Raw genomic sequence first — 24,055 nt, 5'->3', positions numbered from 1 at the left:
CACTCGCCGGGCACATTGGGCAACAAGAGGTAAAAATACACTCATCAGGCAGAGCGTAGTGCAAATGATAAATACACACTGGCCAGCCAGACTGCAACAAGAGTTAAACTAGGTGCACAGACTGTGCTACAAAGAGAAACAAGTTTCAGGTTACAGCTTAATAAAACAAATCTAGCCATCCTCTGCAATTCTCGAAGATGGGGGCTACAACAAGGGTGGAGGTACATATAAAAAGGAGCTAGAACTTCAGCACTGGTGTTGAATAGCCTCGGGTTATCTAACTTCGAAAGACAGACAAATAGGGCAGACTCAACGAATCTCCTTACCTTGGTGCCAACGCTCTAAATGAGAAGCCCCCTCCACCTGTGGAGGTGCCTCCTGTGGTCGCCCCCAGGGTGGCGGTACTGGCCCCGAACGAGAAGCCGGTGGCCATTCTCCTGCCTCAGCCAACGTACGACGCAGGGCAATCCAGGCTCATGCGGGCCATGAAAAGACAGGGGCAGCTGATGACTAGTCGCAGTGCCAGGGCGCGTTTACATCCCAGCCTTGCAAGCTGGAGAGGGGAGGACTCTAAGAACAGTGCACAGCTTTGCAGCGAATAGGCGAGAGAGCAACGCTAGTCAAAGAAAGTGAAAGTAAAAACACGAGTTTTCATAGGCGTGGCGTCCTCGCTGTCACTGGCCCGACTTGAGCCCGGCATGCCTTGCGCAAAGCTGTGCACTATTCTTAAACAAGGAGAGCAATCCTGTTCATTATTCAGTACCAGCAGCTCGAGTGTCCCCACTTCCAGGAACAAATGGTGTCTCCGTTGTAGAGGAGGGAGCCGTAGTTTCGATCCGCCTGGAGGCGGTGGATTCGGCGAACACCAGAGTCGGAGGGCTCGGTGCTGCTGAAGAGCAGGGAGGCAGAGTCAGAGGGCTCTAGCCTGCTGAAGAATGGAGAGGCAGTCGAGGTAATGGACGTCTGAACTCAGGAGTTTGATTCCGGCTGGTAAGACACTAGGAAATAGACTTTAGTGGTTTGGGGGTGGATGTTCGGGTAAATTGGGGGATATCCCCAACCCGGGAGCTCCTCACTCGACAGCCGCCAGTGCGACTACTTAGTTGTAGGGGTGGGGTGTGTGTGTGTGTGTGTGTGTGCGTGTGTGTGTGTGTGTGTTTGTGCATGTGTGCATGCACGTGTGTGCGTGTGTGTGTCTGTGTGTGCATGCATGAGTGTGGCTCTATAGGTGCGCGCGATTGGGAGAAGCTGACTTGTTGTGAATGTGTTTAGGATATGTGCACGGCGCCGGGCTGGATGTGCGCGTCCTCAGACCCCAATCGCCGCGCGTGCCCCGGTCCTTCTCCCTTGAGAGGCATTTTAACGACAATAGGTCTCAAGGGCGAGACCTAAAAACAGAAAGAAAAAAAAGCATTTGCAATGGAATAGGGTCTCGCATTAGGAAAGTTTGAGCTATTGGTCTTGTAAATGACACATGTTATGTTTATGTGTTGGTTTTGAAAATGGCGAAATTAATAGCGTTGTCATTTACAATGCCAATACTTTTAACTTTTGCAAATGTGACACTTATTTTTACAACAACAAGGGGCCCCAAATCAGTCAGCAGGGACCCCGGGGAACATAATTTTTTTCAAACAACATTGGTCCCATGCATACAAGAAAGTTGAAAAGGAATAAAATATAGACAGAGTCAATCTATATTAAGAGAGACATGTCCAGCCGGACAGTGGTCTTTCATAGTTTACTCAATTTTCTTGTAGTTATATCACACAGAGTACCTTCCACAAGTCAGCCAGTGTGGAACACAAGCCTGTGCCCAGCACTTACAGAACGGGTACAGAAGGTGGATATAGAGAGCAAAGAAGGGCTTTATAAGGCAAAACACGTTTTTCTGTCATAAATGCAATTGTACAGAGTATTTTAACAAAGCACCTTTAAACACATAGTAATCACGTTTTTGTTTTTGGCACTTAAAAGGTCGACGGCGTTTCGGACCCCTGGTAAATCATGGGGACCATCATCAGGACATTTTCAGTGAAAGCCTTAACAATGATTTAGCCTCTAAATGCCAGTTAACCTCAGTGGGTAAAGGCGGTGGAGTGTTGGAAATACCGGCCGCCCACAGTCAGGCGGGGGATGCCGCGTTACTCGATGGTATCCGTCGGCGGCCAGGGGAACCGGGTGACTCAGTTGGTGATCTCGCTTCCATAACTGGGGCCAAGAGCAGGGCATATTGCAGAATGGACAGCCCAGGAGCCCAAATGATAAGTACATGGGTACTGTTGATGAAATGCTTTTGGGAAGATGGTTAATTTATTCAATAGTACACCAATGTATTCCCGAGAGTGCCTCTAAAAATTAAGTCAAGGTTCCCAAAGACACAACATTACAAGAGGGAAGGCTGTAAAGTGCAACCCTCCCACACTCAAAAGTTGTAAGGAAGGCAGCTACAGCACCGGCTTCCCTCAGCTGGAGAACAACTAAAGGGCAGCACCTGAAACGTGAGTTTTCTAGAATGTCTCAGGAGGTCTGGAGTGGGGTCGGGTCAGGGGAGCCAGATGAAGGCACAATAAAATACTTCAGAGCATCTGATAGAGGGAGGGACCCAAGCTCTGACCTGCAGAGCACTGCTGTGAGTAAGTGGGCAGTGCAGAGCCTCATGGGAACACAGAGGAGATCACGAGAGCACACAAAGAGACAACCTAAACAAGCATTGGCGGCCGCAAAAAATAATCGGCCGCAAAATGAAAAAAACCAAAGAAAGTAATTAGCATAGTAATTATCACAGCATGCCGCCAGGGCCCGAAGCACATCTCCCTTAGAGGTTGCTATACTAAGTAAACACATGTAAGGCACCTGCTCAATAGTCTTCCAGACAGGAGCACTTACCTATAACTAACGCCCAGCAGGTCTTCCTGCGAGGACCACTCAAATGCAATTGAACGGGCAAAAGCTGTCATTGGGAAGCGCGTTCCCATTTTGGAATCAGCTCGTGGGAGCGCGTTCACAGAGCAGATCCTGCTTGTGCACCTGTCTGTCTCTTCCGCCCTTCACACGTGTCCTACTTTTCTTTCACAGCTGGGTTGTTAATAACTACAGACAAGGGGAATTTAGAATGTTATTGTGAGTTTTAGCTCAATATATTTTCCAATCAGTGGTGTGCTTATTTACTAAAATAATGACTAGGAGAGTGCCAGAAGCTGACCTGATCTCATCAGGCGAGAACAGCTGGCAATCTGCTTCTGTGAAGGACCGCAGAGGTTGGGCGGAAGTTTGGCACCACCATCTCCCTGGCACTGCAGTGCGTGAGGGGCCGGAGAAAATCTGTGTCTGTGCTGCGTGGTATCAGTGCACAAGCAGAGGTGGGCAAATTGAAATTTGGGGATGGGGACACACGAGGAGGCTGGTTGTGAGTAAGTTGCATTGTGTTCAACGAGGGGGAGGAGGGGGTTGCACGAGCGGCCGGTGGACGGGGGGCATTCTGGGGGTCGGGTGGGGAGGCTTGTGACACCTGGGTGTAAGGTCCTGGGTTTAAGATGCTGGATGCATCTGGGCTGTCGTTGTGCAGCATGTTGGAGCCGAGGATGGTGCGGTGTGCTGGCTCTGAGTCATGCGACTGACGCTTCGTCCAACTGAGGGGGAGGGGGGGCTAGTGCGTAGGTGGAGCTCGGTTTTTGGCTAGATAATTGAAAGAAGCATGGCCCCAGGGCTGCAAGTATGGTTTTATCACCCCCATCGGCCCGCCTCCTTTTTTCTTGGCTGTCTCGAGCCAGGTGGTGAAGTTGCATGTAAGTGGGCATGCTGGACAAGGAGGGAGGCAGGTTTGCAGGAGAGGTGGGGCGAGGGGCGAATCGGTCTGCCCGGGGGCATGCAAGGGTTGGGGGCTCTGTTTCGGAGGGAGGGATGGGGAGGGGACAAAAGGTGGTGGGGTGCGGGGCAATGTGCAACAAGAGATGTGCTGAGGTAAGGGGGAGGAGGGGTGTGTGTGCCTGCATGTGTGTGTGCGCACGTGTGTGTGTGCTTCCGTGAGTGTGGACGTGCGCGTCCACAGACCATAATCCCCGCTCGTGCCCCGGTCTGTCTCCCTTGAGACTCATCTCGACAGCAATAGGTCTCGAGGACGAGACCTAAAAAGGGGGAGGCATTGCCAACATTCTTGATTATCTTGCTCCACTAAAACTAAAAAGAATCCAAATTAAAGACAGGAACCCCTGGTTCAATGGATCCCTCAACAATGAGAGGAGATCCCTCCGGCAGACAGAACAAAACTGGAAACAGCAGCCATTAGCAGCCCATATAAAACTTCTCTGCCAGGCCAGAAATGCTTATAATAGGTAGGTCCTCAACTAAAAAAAAAGAATTCTTCAGAACAGAACTGGAGAACGTCAAGAACAGACCTCGCAAGCTATCTGAAATGGTCAAACACCAATCCAACAAACTGGCAAAAACCTCTAAAGAAACTCCCAAATCTCTAATATCATGTGAGGAATTTTACTCCTCCTCCAACAAAATCATTGCCCCAGGAAACAATCTTAGATTCACCATTCACTCTCAAACCCCTCCGGCTCTGCTTCATCTCTCCACGCTGCCCCCCAGACATCACCCAAAAACCAAACGCACTGGCCCAACTTCAAAGTCTATGATGAACATTGCATTTAGAAAATTCCATATTCCTTAAACCTGAACAACCACTTTAATGACCCTCTCCCCTCTAACTGCCTAGCCGCTGCCTCTCAGGCTATCATCCCTAGTTCAACTGCAATAATCAATGCCTCCCTCCTACAGGAATTGATACCAGACTCTCTGAAAGCCAGACAAGACATCCCCATCTTCAAAAAACCTACGCTGAATCCTGCTTACCCTGACAACTACAAACCTATTTCTAATATCCCACTCCTAGCTAAAGTTCTGGAGAGCCAACACATCACCAACTTCCATCTACTTTACGACTTCCAATCCGGGTTCAGACCTGGGCACAGCACAGAAACCACCCTCCTCCACATTGTGGATGATGCCCTCCAAGCCCTTGACCAAGGCAAAACTTGTCTCCTAATCCTCCTAGATCTATCCTCAGCTTTCAATACAGTCAATCATGAAAATCTCATTGAACGCCTCAAATTAAGGATGGGACTGGATAGCCCCGTTCTTGAATGCTTTAGGTCCTTCCTCCAGAACCGCTCACAGAGATTCCTACTCAACTGTACCTTGTCCATTCCCTCTCCGATCACAGTTGTAGTCCCCCAAGGATCAACCCTGTCCCCTACTCTCTTCAACCTTTACCTTGAACCGCTCGCAGAAGTGCTTCGCACCGCCAATATCTCCTACCACATATATGCCGACGTCACCCAGATCTACATCAACATCTCTTCTCCTGAGGACATTCTTTCCCTAAATGAGGCCTTGAAGCTGACTGCACATTGCCTCACCTCTAACCAGCTCAAACTTAACGCTAAAAAACAGAATTTCTTCTAATCTCCCAAGTGAAAACCAACCCTGACATTTAGGAAGGGATCAAGATGGTCACAGCGTTAAACTGCCCACCAACCATTGTGGACTCTGCTAAATCCCTTGGAATAACCCTAGATTGCAGCTTGAAGATGCGTGGCCACATCAACTCTATGGCAAAAACAGCAAGATTTCACCTGAGCTATCCAAGAGACCTGAAACCTTTCCTTGACACTCCAGACCTAAAAATGGCAATCCAGGCACTGGTCATCTCCAGACTGGAATATGGATGCTCTACCCTCGCTGTCTAACCAAGATCTTCGTGACTGCATTAAAAGCCTGCCTCAATGCTGCCGTCAGACTCCTAACAGGTTCAAAGAAATTCGACCACATGTCTCTACAACTTAAAGCTCTGAATTTGCTTCCCCTCGAGGCCAGAATCCAACTTAAGCTGGCTTGCATCACTCACAAAGCTTTATACTCCAATTCCCCTGCACTTCTCAGCCAGAAACTCATGATATCCGGAAGAGCCAGAAACTTCTGGTCCACCTCTTGCTCCAACCAGCACACTTGCGGAAATCTTTTTTACAATCTGGCCTTCTCTGGGGCTGCACCAAGAATTTAAATTCACTCTTGCCTGCCATTAGAAGAGTCCCATCTCTGGCAGGCTTCAAAAAGGAGGCTAAAACCTTCCTAATGGGAAAATTCCTCTCCTAACTCTTGCATAACAGTCACCTCAGCAACTTTGTTCTGCCTCTTATTACGGCCTCACAATGGTTTCTCCAGATGATATCCACCCAGCACCTCTGGGTATCCCACCCTGGGATCTGAGACTACTTGTTGTTTCGTGTAAAGTGTATCTACCTGTTTTCTTCCCAAATGTATTCACTCTGGGGTCTGAGACCGCTTGTTTCTTGTAAAAAGTATCAATCCATTTTATCCCTAATGTATCCACCCCTCCTAAGTTCTTTTGTATACCACTTGCCAATCCTGTAAAGCACCTGATACCCTTGCGGGTCAAGTTTGCGCTCTATAAAACACAAAATAAATAAATAAATAAATTAAATAGTCTGAACAAATGCTCACTCTTCCCTAATGTAGACTTATAATCAGAGATTGAGATCTCCATCTGACTGCAACGTAATTGAAGATATCCTGTCTTCAACAGTTTATCATTTGTTATCTACCTTGTCTTACAGGTTCCTTATCCGATATTATCGAGATATGCTGGCCATGGTTTTTGCCATAAAAGAAATAAATGAAACGCCTTTGTTGCCAAACATCACCCTCGGTTTCCGGATATTTGATTCCTGCATGTCTGAAAGTCGAGCAGTTCAAGGAGTTTTGGATCTTCTCTCTGGTACTAGGAGCCAGGTTCCAGGGTACCGCTGCCCAAAACAGCCTCTGCTGGTTGGCATTGTCGGGGAAACAATATCGTCTTTGAGCGTCTCCATTGCCAGGATTATGGGGGTTCTTCACTACCCACAGGTAAGATGTGAATAAGTGAAAACAAATTGCATAGACTTTCTTTCAAATTACATAAATGGAAATTAAAAAATGTGTTTCAACATGATAAACAAATGTAAACACTGAAATACAGAAACTACATTTTAAATAGTTATTCATTACTAACTAAAATCAGGGTGCTGTTGATGCCAGATTAAATTTGCTGCAGGAATCTGCAGTTCATGAAACCTTACACTAAACTCAAGAATTACATTTTCAGAGCCGAAGAGATGAGGTACAGAATTGTGCCCAATTTCTAATAACCATTTTTACTCTGTAGGGACCCCCAACATGTGGACAGACAACTACACACACCAGCTGGCTTGACTTTTACCCAATCACCCACATCAATCAAATGCTACCCCCCACATGTTCCTGCCATCCCCTTTACAACTTTTATGTCACCATCCTGCAACTATGAAGGAACCAATTTGGTTCCTGGCTCACTACCACACCATATTTCGAATTGTGTATTACCTGTAATGAGTTCACTGTTGTACTGTGTACCAAAAACACATCTTTGACTGCATTTTGAACATCTAAATCAACTTTCCCGGCAAACTGTGTAGTGCCCTTTACTAACCGATTCACCCCCTCAACCTGTCCATTACTTTGGGGGTTATATAATGAGGTACACACATATTTAACTCCAACATTGGTCACAAACGTTTGCATCTCATTGCAAAGGAGTTGTGTGCCTTTGTCTGTCATTTCCTTAGAAGGTTTTCCCTCTCTCCTGAATATCTCCAAGACAACAATGGTGTCTTTAGTATTGAGCAAAAATCAGTAGTAAGGACAAGGGGGAATTTTAAAGACCAAGCTCCAATATGTTCCCTATGGACTTATAACAACACATATATCGGAGGGTCTAACAGAAAAGTACGCACAATGTATCCTAAAAGGGTAACCTGGGACAACCTAAACCTATGAGTATCCAAAAAGGGTCCTCCCCACAGTGGTCAGAGAAGGATGCCCATCAGTCACCACACGGAACCGCCCTTCATCATTTGGGATTCCGTCAAGACCACCACTGGGATAGCCAATCAACTATCACGGTCAGGGGTCCAGATGTAGAAAGGAACTCCACCGCCGATCAGTAAGGTCTAACTGTGGTCTTGCTTCTCAAGTTCTGAGGATTTTAGTACACATATCAAAATGGAGGGACTGATGTTGCAGTGCTCAAAAGGTGTGAAAAAATAATACAAAAATAAGTGATAATAAAATAGGATGGGGGGTACTAATAACTTTTTTCAGGTGTAACCCGCCCTTCCAATGTTAAAAAGTAGTCAGTGACAGTCACTAGTATATGGACTGTCCGAATGTTCTATGTGGTCGACATGTTTCAGCAATTTAGTGAAGAGTTCGTCATTACTTTCTTCAGGACCGTATTAACTGATAGCTACTGCAAAATAGTGATTATGGAAACAAACTTGTGCTCAAAATCAAAAATAGATACAGAGATCACCTGATATCACTAGGTGTTCTACTCCCTCTTTTCAAGTTGTGCTAAAAAAGAGGAAAGAAGGAGATATGAAGGTTGAACCCAAAATATCCTTTAAGACAATATGGCGTATAACATTATAACCATAATTATGATTAATAATAAGTATCACTAATATATACTGATGGCACTATTCACTGAGTGCACACGTATTATCATTGGGCTTATTCTGATCAATACCAATGTAAAAAAGTATAAACCATCTTACCATGCTTGTAAGAGGTATGGACCTCGCCCCACCTGGTCACGGCTCAGGGAAAGGGGAAGCAACGCTCTATGGTAGAAAGAGATAAATATACAGCACTCTGTTAACTATACTCAAACTATCGCTTGCTTGAAAGAATCAAGTTAGCACACGTGAAACCGAGATGCCACTCACTCTCAACTCATATGCAAAGGTCAAAACCAAATACTGGTGGTGGAAGCTGTATGTTTGATTGTGTTAGAACTTGGAAAAGGTACATAGATGATGTCCTAGTGGTATGGCGGGGTACTGAGGAAAGATGCAATGAATTTTTATCCTGGTTGAACAACCGGAATGACTTTCTCCGCTTTACAATCGAAGTCGAAAGGGACAGACTAGCGTTCCTAGACCTATTAATCACTGTAACTCCGTACCCATATCTCTGCAATCCTTCTGTGGTATCTTCTATAAAAATACACGATTGTTCATGTCATTGGTACAACATCCTTTTAGTAGGGGCTCATGATCTGTCCTGAGTGGGATAGCCAATCAACTATCACGGTCAGGGGTCCAGATGTAGAAAGGAACTCCACCGCCGATCAGTAAGGTCTAACTGTGGTCTTGCTTCTCAAGTTCTGAGGATTTTAGTACACATATCAAAATGGAGGGACTGATGTTGCAGTGCTCAAAAGGTGTGAAAAAATAATACAAAAATAAGTGATAATAAAATAGGATGGGGGGTACTAATAACTTTTTTCAGGTGTAACCCGCCCTTCCAATGTTAAAAAGTAGTCAGTGACAGTCACTAGTATATGGACTGTCCGAATGTTCTATGTGGTCGACATGTTTCAGCAATTTAGTGAAGAGTTCGTCATTACTTTCTTCAGGACCGTATTAACTGATAGCTACTGCAAAATAGTGATTATGGAAACAAACTTGTGCTCAAAATCAAAAATAGATACAGAGATCACCTGATATCACTAGGTGTTCTACTCCCTCTTTTCAAGTTGTGCTAAAAAAGAGGAAAGAAGGAGATATGAAGGTTGAACCCAAAATATCCTTTAAGACAATATGGCGTATAACATTATAACCATAATTATGATTAAGAATAAGTATCACTAATATATACTGATGGCACTATTCACTGAGTGCACACATATTATCATTGGGCTTATTCTGATCAATACCAATGTAAAAAAGTATAAACCACAGAATGCACTTACTACTTTTGGTTTTTACAGAAGTTAGGATTTTGTCTTAAGTTTGTCTTAAAACAAATTTAAGATAAAATCCTAACTTCTGTGAATACCAAAGTAGTAAGTTCATTCTGTGAATGCCAAAAGTAGTAAGTGCATTCTGTGAATACCAAAATAGTAGTAAGTTTAGGATTGAATCTTATGTTCATTATGTGAATCGGGCCCACAGATTTGTTCTTTATCAGGAGCACCAGTTGCATTACAGATCGACACATTAATTTTGGACCTGGGGAACTAGAGTCACTGGTTGCTTGAACCTCTAGCCAGACCCAGGTTCAAAGTCGCACTAATCACAATGTTTTCACTGTACAGTGTGCATCACACTCGCGCTGTACACGGATAACTGACTACATTATTATACATTCACCTCACTCAGAACTGTAGGTTCACCACTGTTCTAGGCGCTAAACAAGGGCCACTGTGCACTGCCGATCCACATCTTCACCACACCCTCAGATCTTTAATTTATTTGAATGTTAAAACTTCGGCTCCATCTGAAACTCACAGTTCCACCTCATGCAAGATGGCCGTTCATCAAACTTGTGCTTTCACACATCCGGTTTGTCTAGTGTGTATAAAAAGTCCACAAAACATTTACACGCATGCTAGCCCTTTAAATTAATTCTATATTTCAGGAGAAAAAAGAGGCGGGCCAGTCTTGCTCAACTGGCCGTTTACAGGTAATTCTGGATAGGGCGTAGTTTATACACTAATGTGTATGAAAAGCTTCCTGCACTGTAATGCGGCCTGTGCTCTAACATGATAGCGGGGCCACCAACCTCGAGAGACAGACATAGACAGAGAAGACATAAATACATCCTGAGCCCCAACCTTGAGACAGTGAGGTGTTCTGGCGAGGAGAAAGAGGCGACCCTCGAGGGAGTGAATGCAAATAGTACCATGGGAAGTGTGCTTGTGTTGAACAGTGTGGTGGTAGGGGCTCTGCTATATATATATATTTTGTTTTTGCAGATTTCTGTAGCACGAACTCGACCCGAAGGTATTGGAGAGATTTACCTGATCACCAGTAACGTAGGACCCAAACTTGACATTATTACACCGACTGCATGCTCAATCACCGTGCTGCCTTTGTGTGTTTTTTTGTATATTTTTCATAGTGTGTTTCCGTTCATTTTTTTTTGTATGGCTGTGTCACTTCTTGGCTGCATGGCGTGATCATCTTTGCTCTGTTTGTTTAGGTTTGAGACATGGATTCATGCAGAGAGTGGGAGGGACAGTGGCTGCATGGTGGCTTGTGGCCGGTTTGCATATCATCCGCCGAGTGGTGGAAAGAAGAGTAGGGGGTGGTGCACAGAAGTGTTATCTTTCATGTTTAAATAAGGTTTGTCAGGGACCGAACGAAATTCCGAGCGTTTCTTTTTCACTGCACAGTGTGAAAGTCTCACTGGTGGCGCGGGCTAAATTCTCAGCCAGGCTGCTCTCTCTCCTTATTCAGGTGCTTGGTGGTTCCCATATTCGTCACCAGAAAAAGTGCTTTAATCACCTCACAAAACACTTAGGTATCTTCCTCTCAGTTTATTGGCAGGAGAAAAACATGTGCCTGAAACACCAAACATCGTTACCAGTCTGTCACTCAACCACTACGAAACCCCTTTAACTCACCTCCTAGAATCCCTTCACATCACCCATTACATCCCCATCATTACACCCTGACTTCACAAGCCCTGACGAATGCACTCCAGATGAGAGCCCTCATTACAACACAAAGACAAATTAGCAAGACTAGAGCCACACAGGCAGGGCTAGGGAAGCCACACACACTGGGCTTGAGGCACACAACCAGGACTAGAGATACAACACACGCAGAGCTAGACAAACCACACTGCCAGGACTGGAGAAGCCCCACAGGCAGTATTAGAGAAGCAACATAGGCAGGGCTAGAGAAGGCAAACATCCAGGGATAAAGAACTAAAGAAGCAACAAGGGTAGGACTAGAGAAGCAATAAAGCCAGGACAATAGAACTACCCTACAGAGGACTACAGAGGCCAACAGTCAGGGCTAGAGAAGCCACATATACAGGACTAGAGAAGCCACAAAAGCACACAGAGACACAGGGGGCACACTGGAGGGAGTCTCACTGCTGAACATCAGTTAAGAGTTCAACTAGAGGAATATTTAAATGGGGAAAACCTAGAAACCAGGACGGTGCCATCTTTAGGAAGAGAAAATATTACTAGACAAAGGACTTTGTTACTGTTCCAAGTATAAATCAGATCTCTTAACACTCTTGCAGGCGGCCATCTTGGAAGGGTTTAAGTGTACACACTTAGTAATTAGAAATCTACACAGTCCTAGGCTGGGATGTCAAAGACCTATCAGGAACCTATTGAAGCACCACAACATGACTACAGAACAACTATAAATATGTGCTGCCTGACCATGCATCCGAAACAAAGAGAACCTTCCTCTATGCGCAGTGCTTGTTAGGTGCCTTTTGGTGGATGACGTAATGATGTCACTCCTCATGGTATCCTCAGTCCTTACAGAGAAAATTCCAGGGAGAAGTTTGGATAGAGGGTGATTAAGATGAAGGGATTGGACATCAGACCATGGGACAGCTGTATAGATGATCTTAGTCTCCCACGACAGACACGGAGCCAGCACCACACCTCTAGCAACAAAGCAAAGCAAAGGGTTAAAACTTCATTAATGGGTAGTTCGATCTCCACCATGGTGTCAGGACTTCTGGAAGCGAGTTATACCACCTCCATTGTGGTCTCACAACTTCTGAACGTGGGTTGTTCCATAATGCTTCACGATGACTTCTGATAGCGAGTTGTTCCATCTCCATAACGGTCACATGATGACTTCTGAAAGCAACTTGTTCCATCTCCCCCACAATTTGCTGCTCCATTTAAGATGGTATCAGAATTGAGCGCCAGTGGAGGTAAACGTACTGTATCATTTTATGGATGAGCAGGAGAATCTCCATGTGTGTAATGTTTGCAGAGACTTCTGACAAAGAGGATCTGTCACCTGTGCTTCTAATCTCTTTCTAGATATTTCGGGTATTTTCTTTCACTCTATACAGATAGCTACCGTACAAATATAACAATGTTAGCAATAAGAAAAATATATAACTTTTTAAAATCTAAAATGAATGCAGACATTGGCATATAGGGTTGCTATACATCATTGCATCAAACAAAATATTTATTTTAGTATAAATATTCCACAACACATTAATATATAAATTAAAAGTAAGAAGTGATTAAAATGATAGAAAATCACCCATTCAGTGACACTAAGACAGAATAATTGATATTCATTATTGTAGTAATAAACTCGGACGGAGAGAATAAAGTTGACATAACCTAATAAGCAGTACAGTGCTTAACATGCAGTACACTTCAACCAAAGATTATTGTAGGGTTGTAACATAGAATAAAGGAAAAGTGAGAATATAACATATCCTCTTTTCTCAATGGTAAAACAAAATAAAAAAAAACAACAACAAAAACTAAGTAACAGGAAAAATCACAGAATCATAACATGACAATGAAAAACTTTCATGAATAATACAGATATCTCTTATACAAATCAATGGACAACTTTCATGAATCACAACTGATAACTTTTAGGAATCATTTTCATTCTAGTGCTCCTTCTCAGAGGAGCTTGGATATCAACATTCTTTGGAGATGGACCAACATCGTAAGATGTACTTTGAACCTTTACAACTTTTCCTACATTCCACCAGTTACCACCATCAACCTGCACCGCATTTTTCCCAACATGGATAACAAAGACAGGTGGTCCGAACTTGCTCTCACCCTTTTTAACATGGATGGAAGATTTAACACGAACCAAATCCCCAACATGTACAGCTACAATCTTAGCAGACTTCTTCTCTTCAAAACAGGTTTTTTGTTTAGATTGAGAGACAATACCATTTTCCCTTACAATTTCATTAGACCAATAACATCATGAACAGATCGAATCCACTTGTTCATCCAACCCGGCTTGAACCTAGTGTTAGCTTTTTTTCCCCTTTATAATTCAAAAGGTGAAATCTTACTTGTAGAGTGGGGGGTAGTCCTGTAGAACCAGAGCATGCTACTAATGGCATTGAAAATATAGGAGTTAGATGATTTTGCCCATCTGATACAATCCCCTACAACTCTATTCATGCGTTCGACCAAACCATTAGATTGTGGGTGAAATAACGAACTACGTACATGTTTAATATTGCAAAACTTACAGAAAAAATCAAATTCTGTGCTGATAAATTGTGGCCCATTATCAGTCACTAATGTTTCAGGAAAACCTTCCCTCATAAAAACTTCCTTTAAAAAGGAAATCACACTTGAAGAAGAAATATCCTTAACAAACTTTAACTCAGGCCATTTCGAAGTGTAGTCAATAAAAACAAAAATAAAACTTTCTAAAGGACCAATGATATCCTATCCTAACTTGGACCAAGGAAAAGAAGGACATTCAATGGGGTGAAGGGGAGGCGTGACAACTTTCAACCCTTTGTTAGCACACTTACAAATAGAGAAAATATCAACCACGTCACAAATATCACTGTCCATACAGGGCCACTAAAAACAATCACAGACTCAGCGTTTAGTAATTGTTAAACTCAAATGTCCCTCATGGGCCTTAACAATGATATTCTTTCTTAAACTGTGTGGAGGAATAAGTTTGTCAGCACAAACTAAAACACTACCTTTCATTGGAATTTCTGACTCCACTTTCCAAAAAGGTTGCAAATAATGTGGCAAAACTAGCTCTCTCGGCCATCCACGACTCACATATTCACACACCTGTTGAAGTACTTCATCGTGAGAAAGAGCATCAAGCCAACACTCTTCAGATTCAAGACTGTGCTCAGACAAGTCAATGGAAGCAATGAAACCATCATCAGAATCATCTTCACTCTCATCCTCAATGGGGGATTCTTCTCTATTCTCACTAGAGGGAAACCTAGATAAGAAATCTGCTCTAATGTTTCTTCCACCAGACACATGAACAACATAAAACTAATATTGCATCAGACAGGATACCATCCTAACAATCCTCAGTGAGCTGCATTTACTCATGCCTGCCCCAAGAATAATAACGAGTGGTTTATGATCCGTCTTGAACAAAAACTGTCTTCCTCAGACATAGGATAGGAACTTTTCAATAGCCCAGAGACAGGACAGTAACTCTTTTCCAAACACTGAATAATGAAGTTTCCCATCTCTGAGAACTCTAGACACGAACGCAATAGTATTTTCGCCACTTGGCGAATCTTGTGTCACCACAAACCCCAAGCCTACTTGACTCGCGTCAACAGTGATACAGGTGGATAAAGAGGGATCGTAAGGCTTAAGAGCATCACTGTTGGCAAGTTTCATTTTAACAGTACTTAAAGATGCAGCACATTGGTCCGACCAATAAAAGGAAACCCCATTCCTAAGCAATTAACTAATTGGGTGTACAATTGAGGCATAATGTGGGATAAACTTAGAATAATATACTAGTAATCCTAGTAAAGACTTGACATCTGTTTTGTCAACTGGAATGGGAGCATCAATGATAGCATCCTGTCTAGGCCTGATTTCCTCTCCAAAAATATGATTTCCTAAGTATGCAATTTCATTGCTAAGAAATTTGCATTTCTCTTCACAACCACTCCACGATCTTTGAAAATCTCAAACACTTTCCTTAAAAGAACGTTATGTGATGTGATGTCTTTGGTGTGAATTAGTACATTGTCTTGAAAAACAAGAACTCCACCAATTTCCCCTAATATACTTTGCATGATGCGTTGGAAAACTGATGCCGCCGAAGCAAGTCCAAACGGCATCCATTTATGTGGAAAAGTCCCCAATGGGGAAATAAAAGCAGTAAGGTGGCAGGATTCTTGTTCTAATTCAATTTGGTGGTAAGCGTTGGCCAAATCCAGCTTAGAAAAATACAGAGAACCTCTGACACTCAAAAATAGATCACAAATCTTTGGTAGCGGGTGAGAATCTACCCAAACTCCTTTATTAAGATATCTAAGATCCACACAAACACGCAACTTCCCACATTACTTGAGTGCCACAACAAGGGTAGAGAGCCACAAAGAGGACTCGGTTGGTTCTTTGATACCTTGTTGACACAACTGTTTCAGTTCAGACTCAAGATCCTCTCGGACACTGAAAGGTACATTTTTTAATTTGTGTTTGACCGGTGATGAACCTTCCTTTACAATGATTCTATGTTTAAACCCACGAATGGTACCCAGTTCATGAGAAAAGACAGTAGGAAACTGATCTTCCTACCTGACAATCTCTTCCCCTTCAGAAATCACCAGCACTTGTTCAGCAAGTCCTGGCTTTAAGATCATACCAAACAAGCCTTGGTGGTATCATCCCAGTATGTTCAAACTCTTGACAGCAACGTAGATCTTACCACTGATTTCCCTGCCTTTAAAAATAAGATCATCTTCAAAACATCCCATGAGGTCAATTTTCCGACCTTCATAGGAGACGGGTGAACTGTCAGGAGGTAAGATAGCTCTGTCACCCCATGTATCAAAAAACAATTCTTTGGTTAACATACTGATTCTTGCTCCTAAATCTACTAGTAGATTTAGAGGTTTACCGCCAACTAGAATTTCAACAATGGGATCAATACATTCAAAGGGGTCTTCCACATAGCAAACATGTTCTACGTTATCAGTTACTACAGATACAATTTCAGAATCAGATTCATAATCTGACTCCTGGACACAAGCAACAGATCTTTTTTGATCATTGAATTTTTTTCTAAAGCATACTTTCGCAAAATGCCCTATGTTTTTACAGTAACTGCACACAACATTTGCACCAGGACACCTTGCGACATTTTGATGTTGAAGATTGCCACATCTGTTGCACATTTGCTTGACATTCCGAGCAATGGCAGAGGTTTTCCCTGAGATCGTCTTTCTAAATGTAGGGTTTTTAATGTCCTACTTCAAAAATTCACTTTGTTTCTGCTTAGAGTTAGATGAAACTATGTTGACAGAATCAACTTGTTTCTCCTCTAACTCTTTCAAGGAAACTCGAGAAGTCTCTATGCTTTTAGCAATTTTTATTGTTTCATCTAAGTCAGGATTTGAAAGTGATAATAATTTCTGAAGTATTTGCTTGTCCCTACAATAACAAACAAATTGGTCATTAAATGTTTAAAATTGACAGTCAGATGCCAATTTATGTAGAGCAGAAATATATGTATCAATCTTCTCCATCCTTTTGCTGTCTCTTGAAACATTTGTGTAGCAAAACTATCAAACTAGGTTGCTTGTAAAATCTTGTTCTTAGTTTCATAATAGTGTCTTGGTAGACATCATTATCTTCACCAGGAGGATGAACAATATCTGCAAGATGCTTGTAAATGTACCTTCCTTTGAAACCAAGAGAATGAAGGAGGAGAAATTTCTTAAGTTCATTGCTGAACCTAGATGCACCAATGGCACGGAGCTATGTTTGAAACACGTCAAACCAAACCTCCTATCTAACAGGAGAATCCCCAGCAGATTCGTGAAATGAAGGAGGTGGAGTTACTGATTGCATTCTGACAAGATCCTGTAATTCCTAGAAAGGATATTTAATTTAATTTAAACTACAGAAGAGAAAAACAGCGTATACTGATCTGCTGCAATAGAGCACTTGTACTGTATACTGGGCTTTGTTTTTGCTGGCTTTTTAACTCTGGGCACTTTACCACTGATGATCAGTGCTAAAGTGCTGATGCTCCCTTTGTACATTGTGATTATGATTGGTCGTCCATGATTGGCAAATTTGATTTACTGGCAAGCCCTTAGTAAAGTGCACTCTGTGTGCCCAGGGCCTGTAAATCAAATGATACTGGTGGGCCTGTAGCACTGGTTGTTCCATCCACTGCCGCTTTAAACTGTAATTTCTGCATGGCAAGTGTATTCACTTCAGGCCCACGCCTTCTCTTTTACTACATGTAAGGCATCCCTAAGGTAGGCCCACAGTAGCCCCTTAGGCAGAGTGCAGTGTACGTGAAAGGTAGAACACGCACTGGTGTGTTTTACATGTGCTGATAGTGAATACTGCCATTTTTAATAGATATTTGGACCTGGTATTCCCTAAACTCAGGGTCTAAACATGCATCTTTCTGTATCTCCGACGAGAAAAGTTGTTTGACGGTGATGCAGGTTACCCCCTTGCACTTTTCTCGACGATCCTCTCCATCTCCCTTAGCCTACAATATAAAAATGGTGTGACGGTGATGCAGTTTACAGCCGAGTATTCTGGATCGGCCATCCCAGTATTACTAGATGGTGTTTAAAGTATGTTCTTCTGCAACTGTTTACAACTGCATTTTCAAAACTTGGCTGATCGTACTGATTTTTGGTGCCTACAGTAATTATAAAAATAGGTTGAGTTATTTTTCTAAATTGGCCTCGGATTTATGCTTGAGTGTTTGTCTCATTTATTGCCTTCGTGAGTAAAACAAATGCTTAGCACTACCCTCTGATAAGCCTACCTGCTCGCTTACACTACCACAAATAGAGAGTTAATATTATCTGCTTTTGCCTTGGTATACCAATATGGGACTCACTGGACTCATTGTATAGTGTACTTAATTTTAGTACACTTTATAGAGAGCTAGATACCTACACCAAGGAATAGAGTCCTGCCTTCACAGCCCAGCCCCAAAAAAGAGCAGGGACATCACAGAGGAGATTATCTCATCAGCTTCCCTTCATTGTGTCCTTGATGGAGAGACCTCTGCAAAGGGCACCGACATCAGCACAGTGTCTGATTACCTTGGGTTGGGCAACATACTGTTCCTCCCCTTTGTCTCAAGGATCCGAGGAGTCACATGTTTTCACAACTGTACCATCAGCTTCCAGCCGACTACAAAGGGTGCTTTACTGATCCTTGAAAAGGAAACAATTTGTCTTTATTTGCTTCATGTTGTCTTTTGGGTATGTAACTTTCCCAGCAGACTTTTTTTTCTGTGAGACGTGGAACTGCAAATCCAAGCTCATGACCTTGCTCTGATAGTCCACCTTGAGATGGCGTGCTGATGATCAATTGCTGATCCAACCATGACATGGTTGCTGATCTCCAACTGTTGATCCAACCATGAAATGGCTTGCTGATGGATCCAAACTTGACATATTATGCTTACCACCAGCTGCTGCATCCAACCTTGACATGGCATGCTGACCACCAGCTTCTGGGATTTAACCGTAACATGGTGCACACTATTGGCTGTTGGAATCCAATTTTAACTTTTCATGCTGCCACCAGAAAGGCGCGTTAACCACCAGCTGATGGATCCACCCATGACATGGCGTGCTTACCACCTGATACTGGATCTGACTGTGACATGGTGTGCTGGCCACCATCTACTGGAATCCAACCTTAACATGGCGCGCTGACCACCAGCTGCAGTAACGAACCTTGAATTGGTGTGCTAACCACCAGTGGCTGCATCCAACCTTGACATGGTGTGCTGACAACCAGCTGATGGATCCAACCAGTACATGGAATGCTGACCACAAGATGCTGGATCCAACTGTGGAGGCAGATTGGTCTCCATCAATCAACATCTAAGTGCATTACCAACAGAGCACAAAAGGCTAAAAGTAACACTCTCAAACTACTGTAAACGTTTCATTCAAAGATTATATATATTGCTAAAGGAATGGCAGGGTTTGTTTTATGTGTCTCGTCCCTCATTCACTGAGGCCGCTTAATTGTCAACGAATGAAGGGGATTCCAGCTTCCACAGATTTCTTAACAAACCGTACCACTTTTAATCTATTGAATGAACAATAGCTATGAAACCTAACTTGAATAAAACCTTATCTTTTTTTTAGGATATAACACTCATTGGACAATAGAATTATTGAGTGCTGTTTCTGTGTTAACTGAATTTGAGCCTCTAAACATGCAAGATCATCCAGGGGTGAGCACTGATCTTTCTACGCCTCCCCTGAAAGTCAAAGTATGCAAAATCATTAGCAAAGCTAATACGCCTCTTGCTGTAATTTCTGTAGTACCTTAAGCTGCTGGTAGAAGTCTTCCAAGTCAGGCACAAGTTTTTGCTCTTAATTCTGTTGTACCTTATGCTGTGAGTCGAGGTATATAAAGATTGACACACGTTTTTGCTGTAAATGCTAAGGTACCTTATGCTGTTAGTGGTCAGTGTTGTAAATGCTGCAGTACCTTAAGATACTGGTAGAGGTTTCTTAAGTCATGCACAAGTCTTTGCTGTAAAGACTATGGAAACTTATGCTGATAGTAGAGGTCTCTTGAGTCAGACACAAGCCTTTGCTGTAAGTGCTGTGGAACTTATGCTGTTAGTTGTGGTCTCGCTAGTCAGACACAAGTTTTTACAGTAAATTCTGAGTTAGCTTAAGCCATTACTAGAAGTCTCTCGATGAGACACAAGTCTGTGCTTTAAATGGTATGGTACCCTAAGACGTTAATAGATCAATCAATCAATCAGGAGGTTGCTAAAGCGCAACTACTCACCCGTAAGGGTCTCAAGGCGCTAGGGGTGGGGGGGTGCAGATGTCTTTTAAGTCAGACACAGGTCTTTGCTGTAAACGCTGTGGTACCTTATGCTGTTAGTAGGTGTCTCTTGAGTCAGTCAGGAGTCTGTGCTGTAAACTCTGCAGTACCTTATGCTTTTAGTAAAAGTCTCTTGAGTCAGAGAGGACCCGGCGATATAAACGCAGCGGACACAAGTCTATGCTGCAGTACCTGATCTGCTAGTAGAGGTCTGCTGTGAATGCTGCGGTACCTTAAGAGCTTAGAAGAAAACTGATAGGGATGATTGTGTCTTGGGTGCAAATGGCGCCACTTTTACCATAATATATATTGGCATTATGCTTTAATATATGGTGCCCAGGGAGGAGGTAATCCCCCAACACCCCACAATTCAGATCCAAGGATCTGTACAATTCAAATCTGGCTGGAGATAGCATGTAAGCTTATTGATTTCACAACCAGAGATTTGATCGATCTGAACCATATATATATTTGTCGACATTTCGACCCTGACAGAGCGTTATTAAAATGTCATGGGGGGTGCTTGGTGAAAGCCGTCAGAGAATCTGAACACGTCAGATAAGCTCAGGGAGTGAAGATTGCATCATAAAGTACAGGCCCTAATATGATGTGGTAATTAAATCCAGAACGTGGTGGAGCCAGAGTAAATGAGGTCCCTCTGGGGGCCAGGCATCAGTCCTGAATAGAAGTGTTTGATTCAAAAGTGCTCGGCTGCACTTTATGAAGCAATCTTCCCTCCCTGAGCTTATCTGACTTGTGCAGTACCTCCGAAGGCTTCCACCCAGCAAGGGACGCCTCAGTGAGTCATCGCACTTTTTGGGCTGTCATCACTCCCACTTGTCCTAAAGAAGACCCGCCACAACATTCTAATAATGTTCTGTCAGGGTCGAAACGTCGATAAATATGTATGGTTCAGATCAATCTTATCTATGGTTGTTAAATCAATAATCTTACCTTCTGTCTACCAGAGATATTTCCTACTGTCATTCTGACCGCATTCTAGTCCCTGGTGTAACAAATTTTACATACTATCACCTTGTATATATTTACTGCACCACTATCCCTGAGCACTTAGGGGGTCATTAGGATGACGGGCGGACTTAGGTCGCCTGCGTTTTGTTACGTTACGTTAAAAATATTTGTACCGCGCACGTTCACCAATGGTTTCATGGCGCTCTTGACATAACGGCAGCTGGGGTGGAAGGAGTTACTCAAGTGTTGACTGAAACAGGAAGGTCTTCAACAGTTTACGGAATTGATCGTAGTTGGGGCAGAGGCAGAGTGCAGTAGGAAGGGAATTCCAGGTGGAGGGGGCCATGGCAGAGAAACTGAGGCCACCATGCTTTTTCCATCTGGTTTTAGGAGTAACCAGGAGATTGAGAGTTGCAGAGCGGAGGTCTCTGAGGGGGACATACCGTGTCAGGCAAGAAGAGATGAATGCAGGGGCTAGATCAGATAGGGCTTTGAAAGTGACACAGCCAAGTTTAAAGATGCAGCGTTTAGTGATGGGGAGCCAGTGGAGGCTACGCAAAAAAGGGGTGACATGCTGGTATTTTGGCTGGCGGGAAATCAGGCGGGCTGCCTGGTTCTGGACAAGTTCCAGCCGGTTGGGATGGATTGATGGAATTCCGGCATACAACGTGTTAGCATAGTCGAGTCTGGAAGTGATAAATGCTAGGATGATTAAGATTAGAGCATCTCTAGTGAGGAACCTACTGATTTTACGAATCTGCCTTAGGTGGAAAAAACAGGATGAGGTGACTGCATTGATTTGAGGCCTCATGGAGAGGTCCTCAGAGATGATCACCCCCAGACTCTTCACAGTGCTAACTGGGCTAGGCGGAGTCCCCAGAGAGGAGGGCCAAAAGGTGGAATTCCACGGATTAGTGGAGCCCCCGACAAGTACCAGCTCAGTTTTTGTGGGGTTCAGTTTTAACTGACTATGAAGCATCCACTCAGCGATGTTGAGCATAGTGGATTGAAAGTTGGAACGAGAGGAAGGAAGGGGGTCAATGGGAAAAATTAACTGAAGATCATCTGCGTAGTTGAAGATGGTAACCGGGGTATTACGGAGGGAAACAAGAAGGGGCTGAAGGTACAAGTTAAACAATAAGGGTGAGAGCGTGGAGCCCTGAGGCACCCCGCAAGTAAGGGATGAATAGGGCGCAGAAAAGGTAGATAGATGGACTGCTTGAGTCCGATGGCTCAGAAAAGATCTGAGCCAGTCGAGGGCCACCCCCTGGATGCCGGCGTTGTAGACACGGTTGATCAGAACAGTATGATCGACCGTGTCAAATGCAGCCGACAGGTCCAGGAGGACAAGGGCCTGAGAGATGTTGTTGTCGGCACCTTTCCTCAGGGCATCCATGACGGCTACTATGACCGCCTCGGTGGAGTGGAGCGGTCTAAAGCCGGCTTGTTGGGCATCCAGGAAGGAGGAATTCTCTATAAAGGTACTCAAGCAGCGAGTAACATAGGTCTCCAGAATTTTGCCCAAGTAGGGAAGGAGGGAAATAGGGCGATAGTTACTTAGAATGGTGGGGTCAGCATTAGTTTTTTTAAGAATGGGTATGACAGCTGCCTGTTTGAAGGAACGGGGGACCTCCCAAGTAGCGAGAGAGTTGTTGAGCAAAGCTAATGGAGGGCCGGGGCATGCCAGGAAGGCTTCCCTAAACATCTGAGGGGGGCAGCAGTCATTAGGTGAACCTGAGCTAACCTTGCGAAGAAGCGTGGAGAACTCATTTTGAGAGATTGGTGGGAGCTGAGTCAGACGGCTAGAATTCATAGGGGGGAGAGGTAAAGGGAGAGGTGATGAGGGGGGGGGTGTTGTCTTTGATGATAGTTATTTTGTCTATGAAATAAGAATTCAGAGAGTCGCATAAGGTTTGGGTAGGTTGGGTTTGGGTTTGGGGAGTAATCCTGTCAGGCAGGGAAAGCTCATTAACAATAGAAAAGATGTCTTTAGCTTTGGTGTTAGAATCCAGGATTTTTTGAGAGAAGTAGGCTGTTTTGGCAGATAATATAGCTTTTTTGTAAGTGTTCATGGCATCTACATAGACCAGTTTAAGTTGAGGGTCGTAGTTGCGTCTCCAGCGGCGCTCTGCTTGCCGAAGAGCAAGTTTATCAGCCTTGAGCTGATCAGAAAACCACCGTTGAGCGTCATGGGGGCGCTTAGCTTTAATGGTTTTGTAGGGAGCAACTTTATCACAGGCAGTTAACAGCCATTCTTCTAGGAGGGCAGCCTGGTCGGCGACCAAGATCGCAGGTGCTGGAACAGAGGAGGCCAATAAGGCATGGAAATCAGTTATGCTGGCTTTCTTCCAGTTGCGCGCAGATAGGTTTTTAGTAAGGGGAGGTGGGCGGGGAATGTGAAGATGAAGGGAGAAGGAAAAAAAAAAATTATCAGACCAGGGACAGGGAAGTACGGAAGGAGGGGAGATATCAAGATTAGATGTCCACATTTGGTCCAGGACGTGACCTTTACAGTGAGTAGGGGTATGAATATGCTGGTGGAAGTTCATGCCTGCTAGCAGGTCCGTAAATTCCGCGGAAAGGTGGCTTTCGTGGGTGTCAGATGGCCAATAGTTGAAGTCTCCTATGATCATGATGTTGGCATGATTGATC

General features: G+C 43.8%; 1 protein-coding gene across 1 annotated transcript in view; it reads left to right on the top strand.

Annotated features, from left to right (window-relative positions):
* LOC147693343 (vomeronasal type-2 receptor 26-like) overlaps positions 1-24,055 on the top strand; it is a 196,264-nt gene that overhangs the window by 19,998 nt on the left and 152,211 nt on the right. Inside the window, exon 5 of the mRNA XM_086935942.1 lies at positions 6,645-6,933. Within this exon, the coding sequence (XP_086792068.1) occupies positions 6,645-6,933 (289 nt within the window). The remainder of the gene's footprint in view (positions 1-6,644; positions 6,934-24,055) is intronic.

The sequence above is a fragment of the Lissotriton vulgaris genome, chromosome 8 (assembly GCF_964263255.1).
Source record: "Lissotriton vulgaris chromosome 8, aLisVul1.2, whole genome shotgun sequence".
Taxonomy (NCBI): Eukaryota; Metazoa; Chordata; class Amphibia; order Caudata; family Salamandridae; genus Lissotriton; species Lissotriton vulgaris.
Note: the sequence above shows the minus strand (reverse complement) of the source record. Positions and strands in the feature narration are given on the sequence as shown.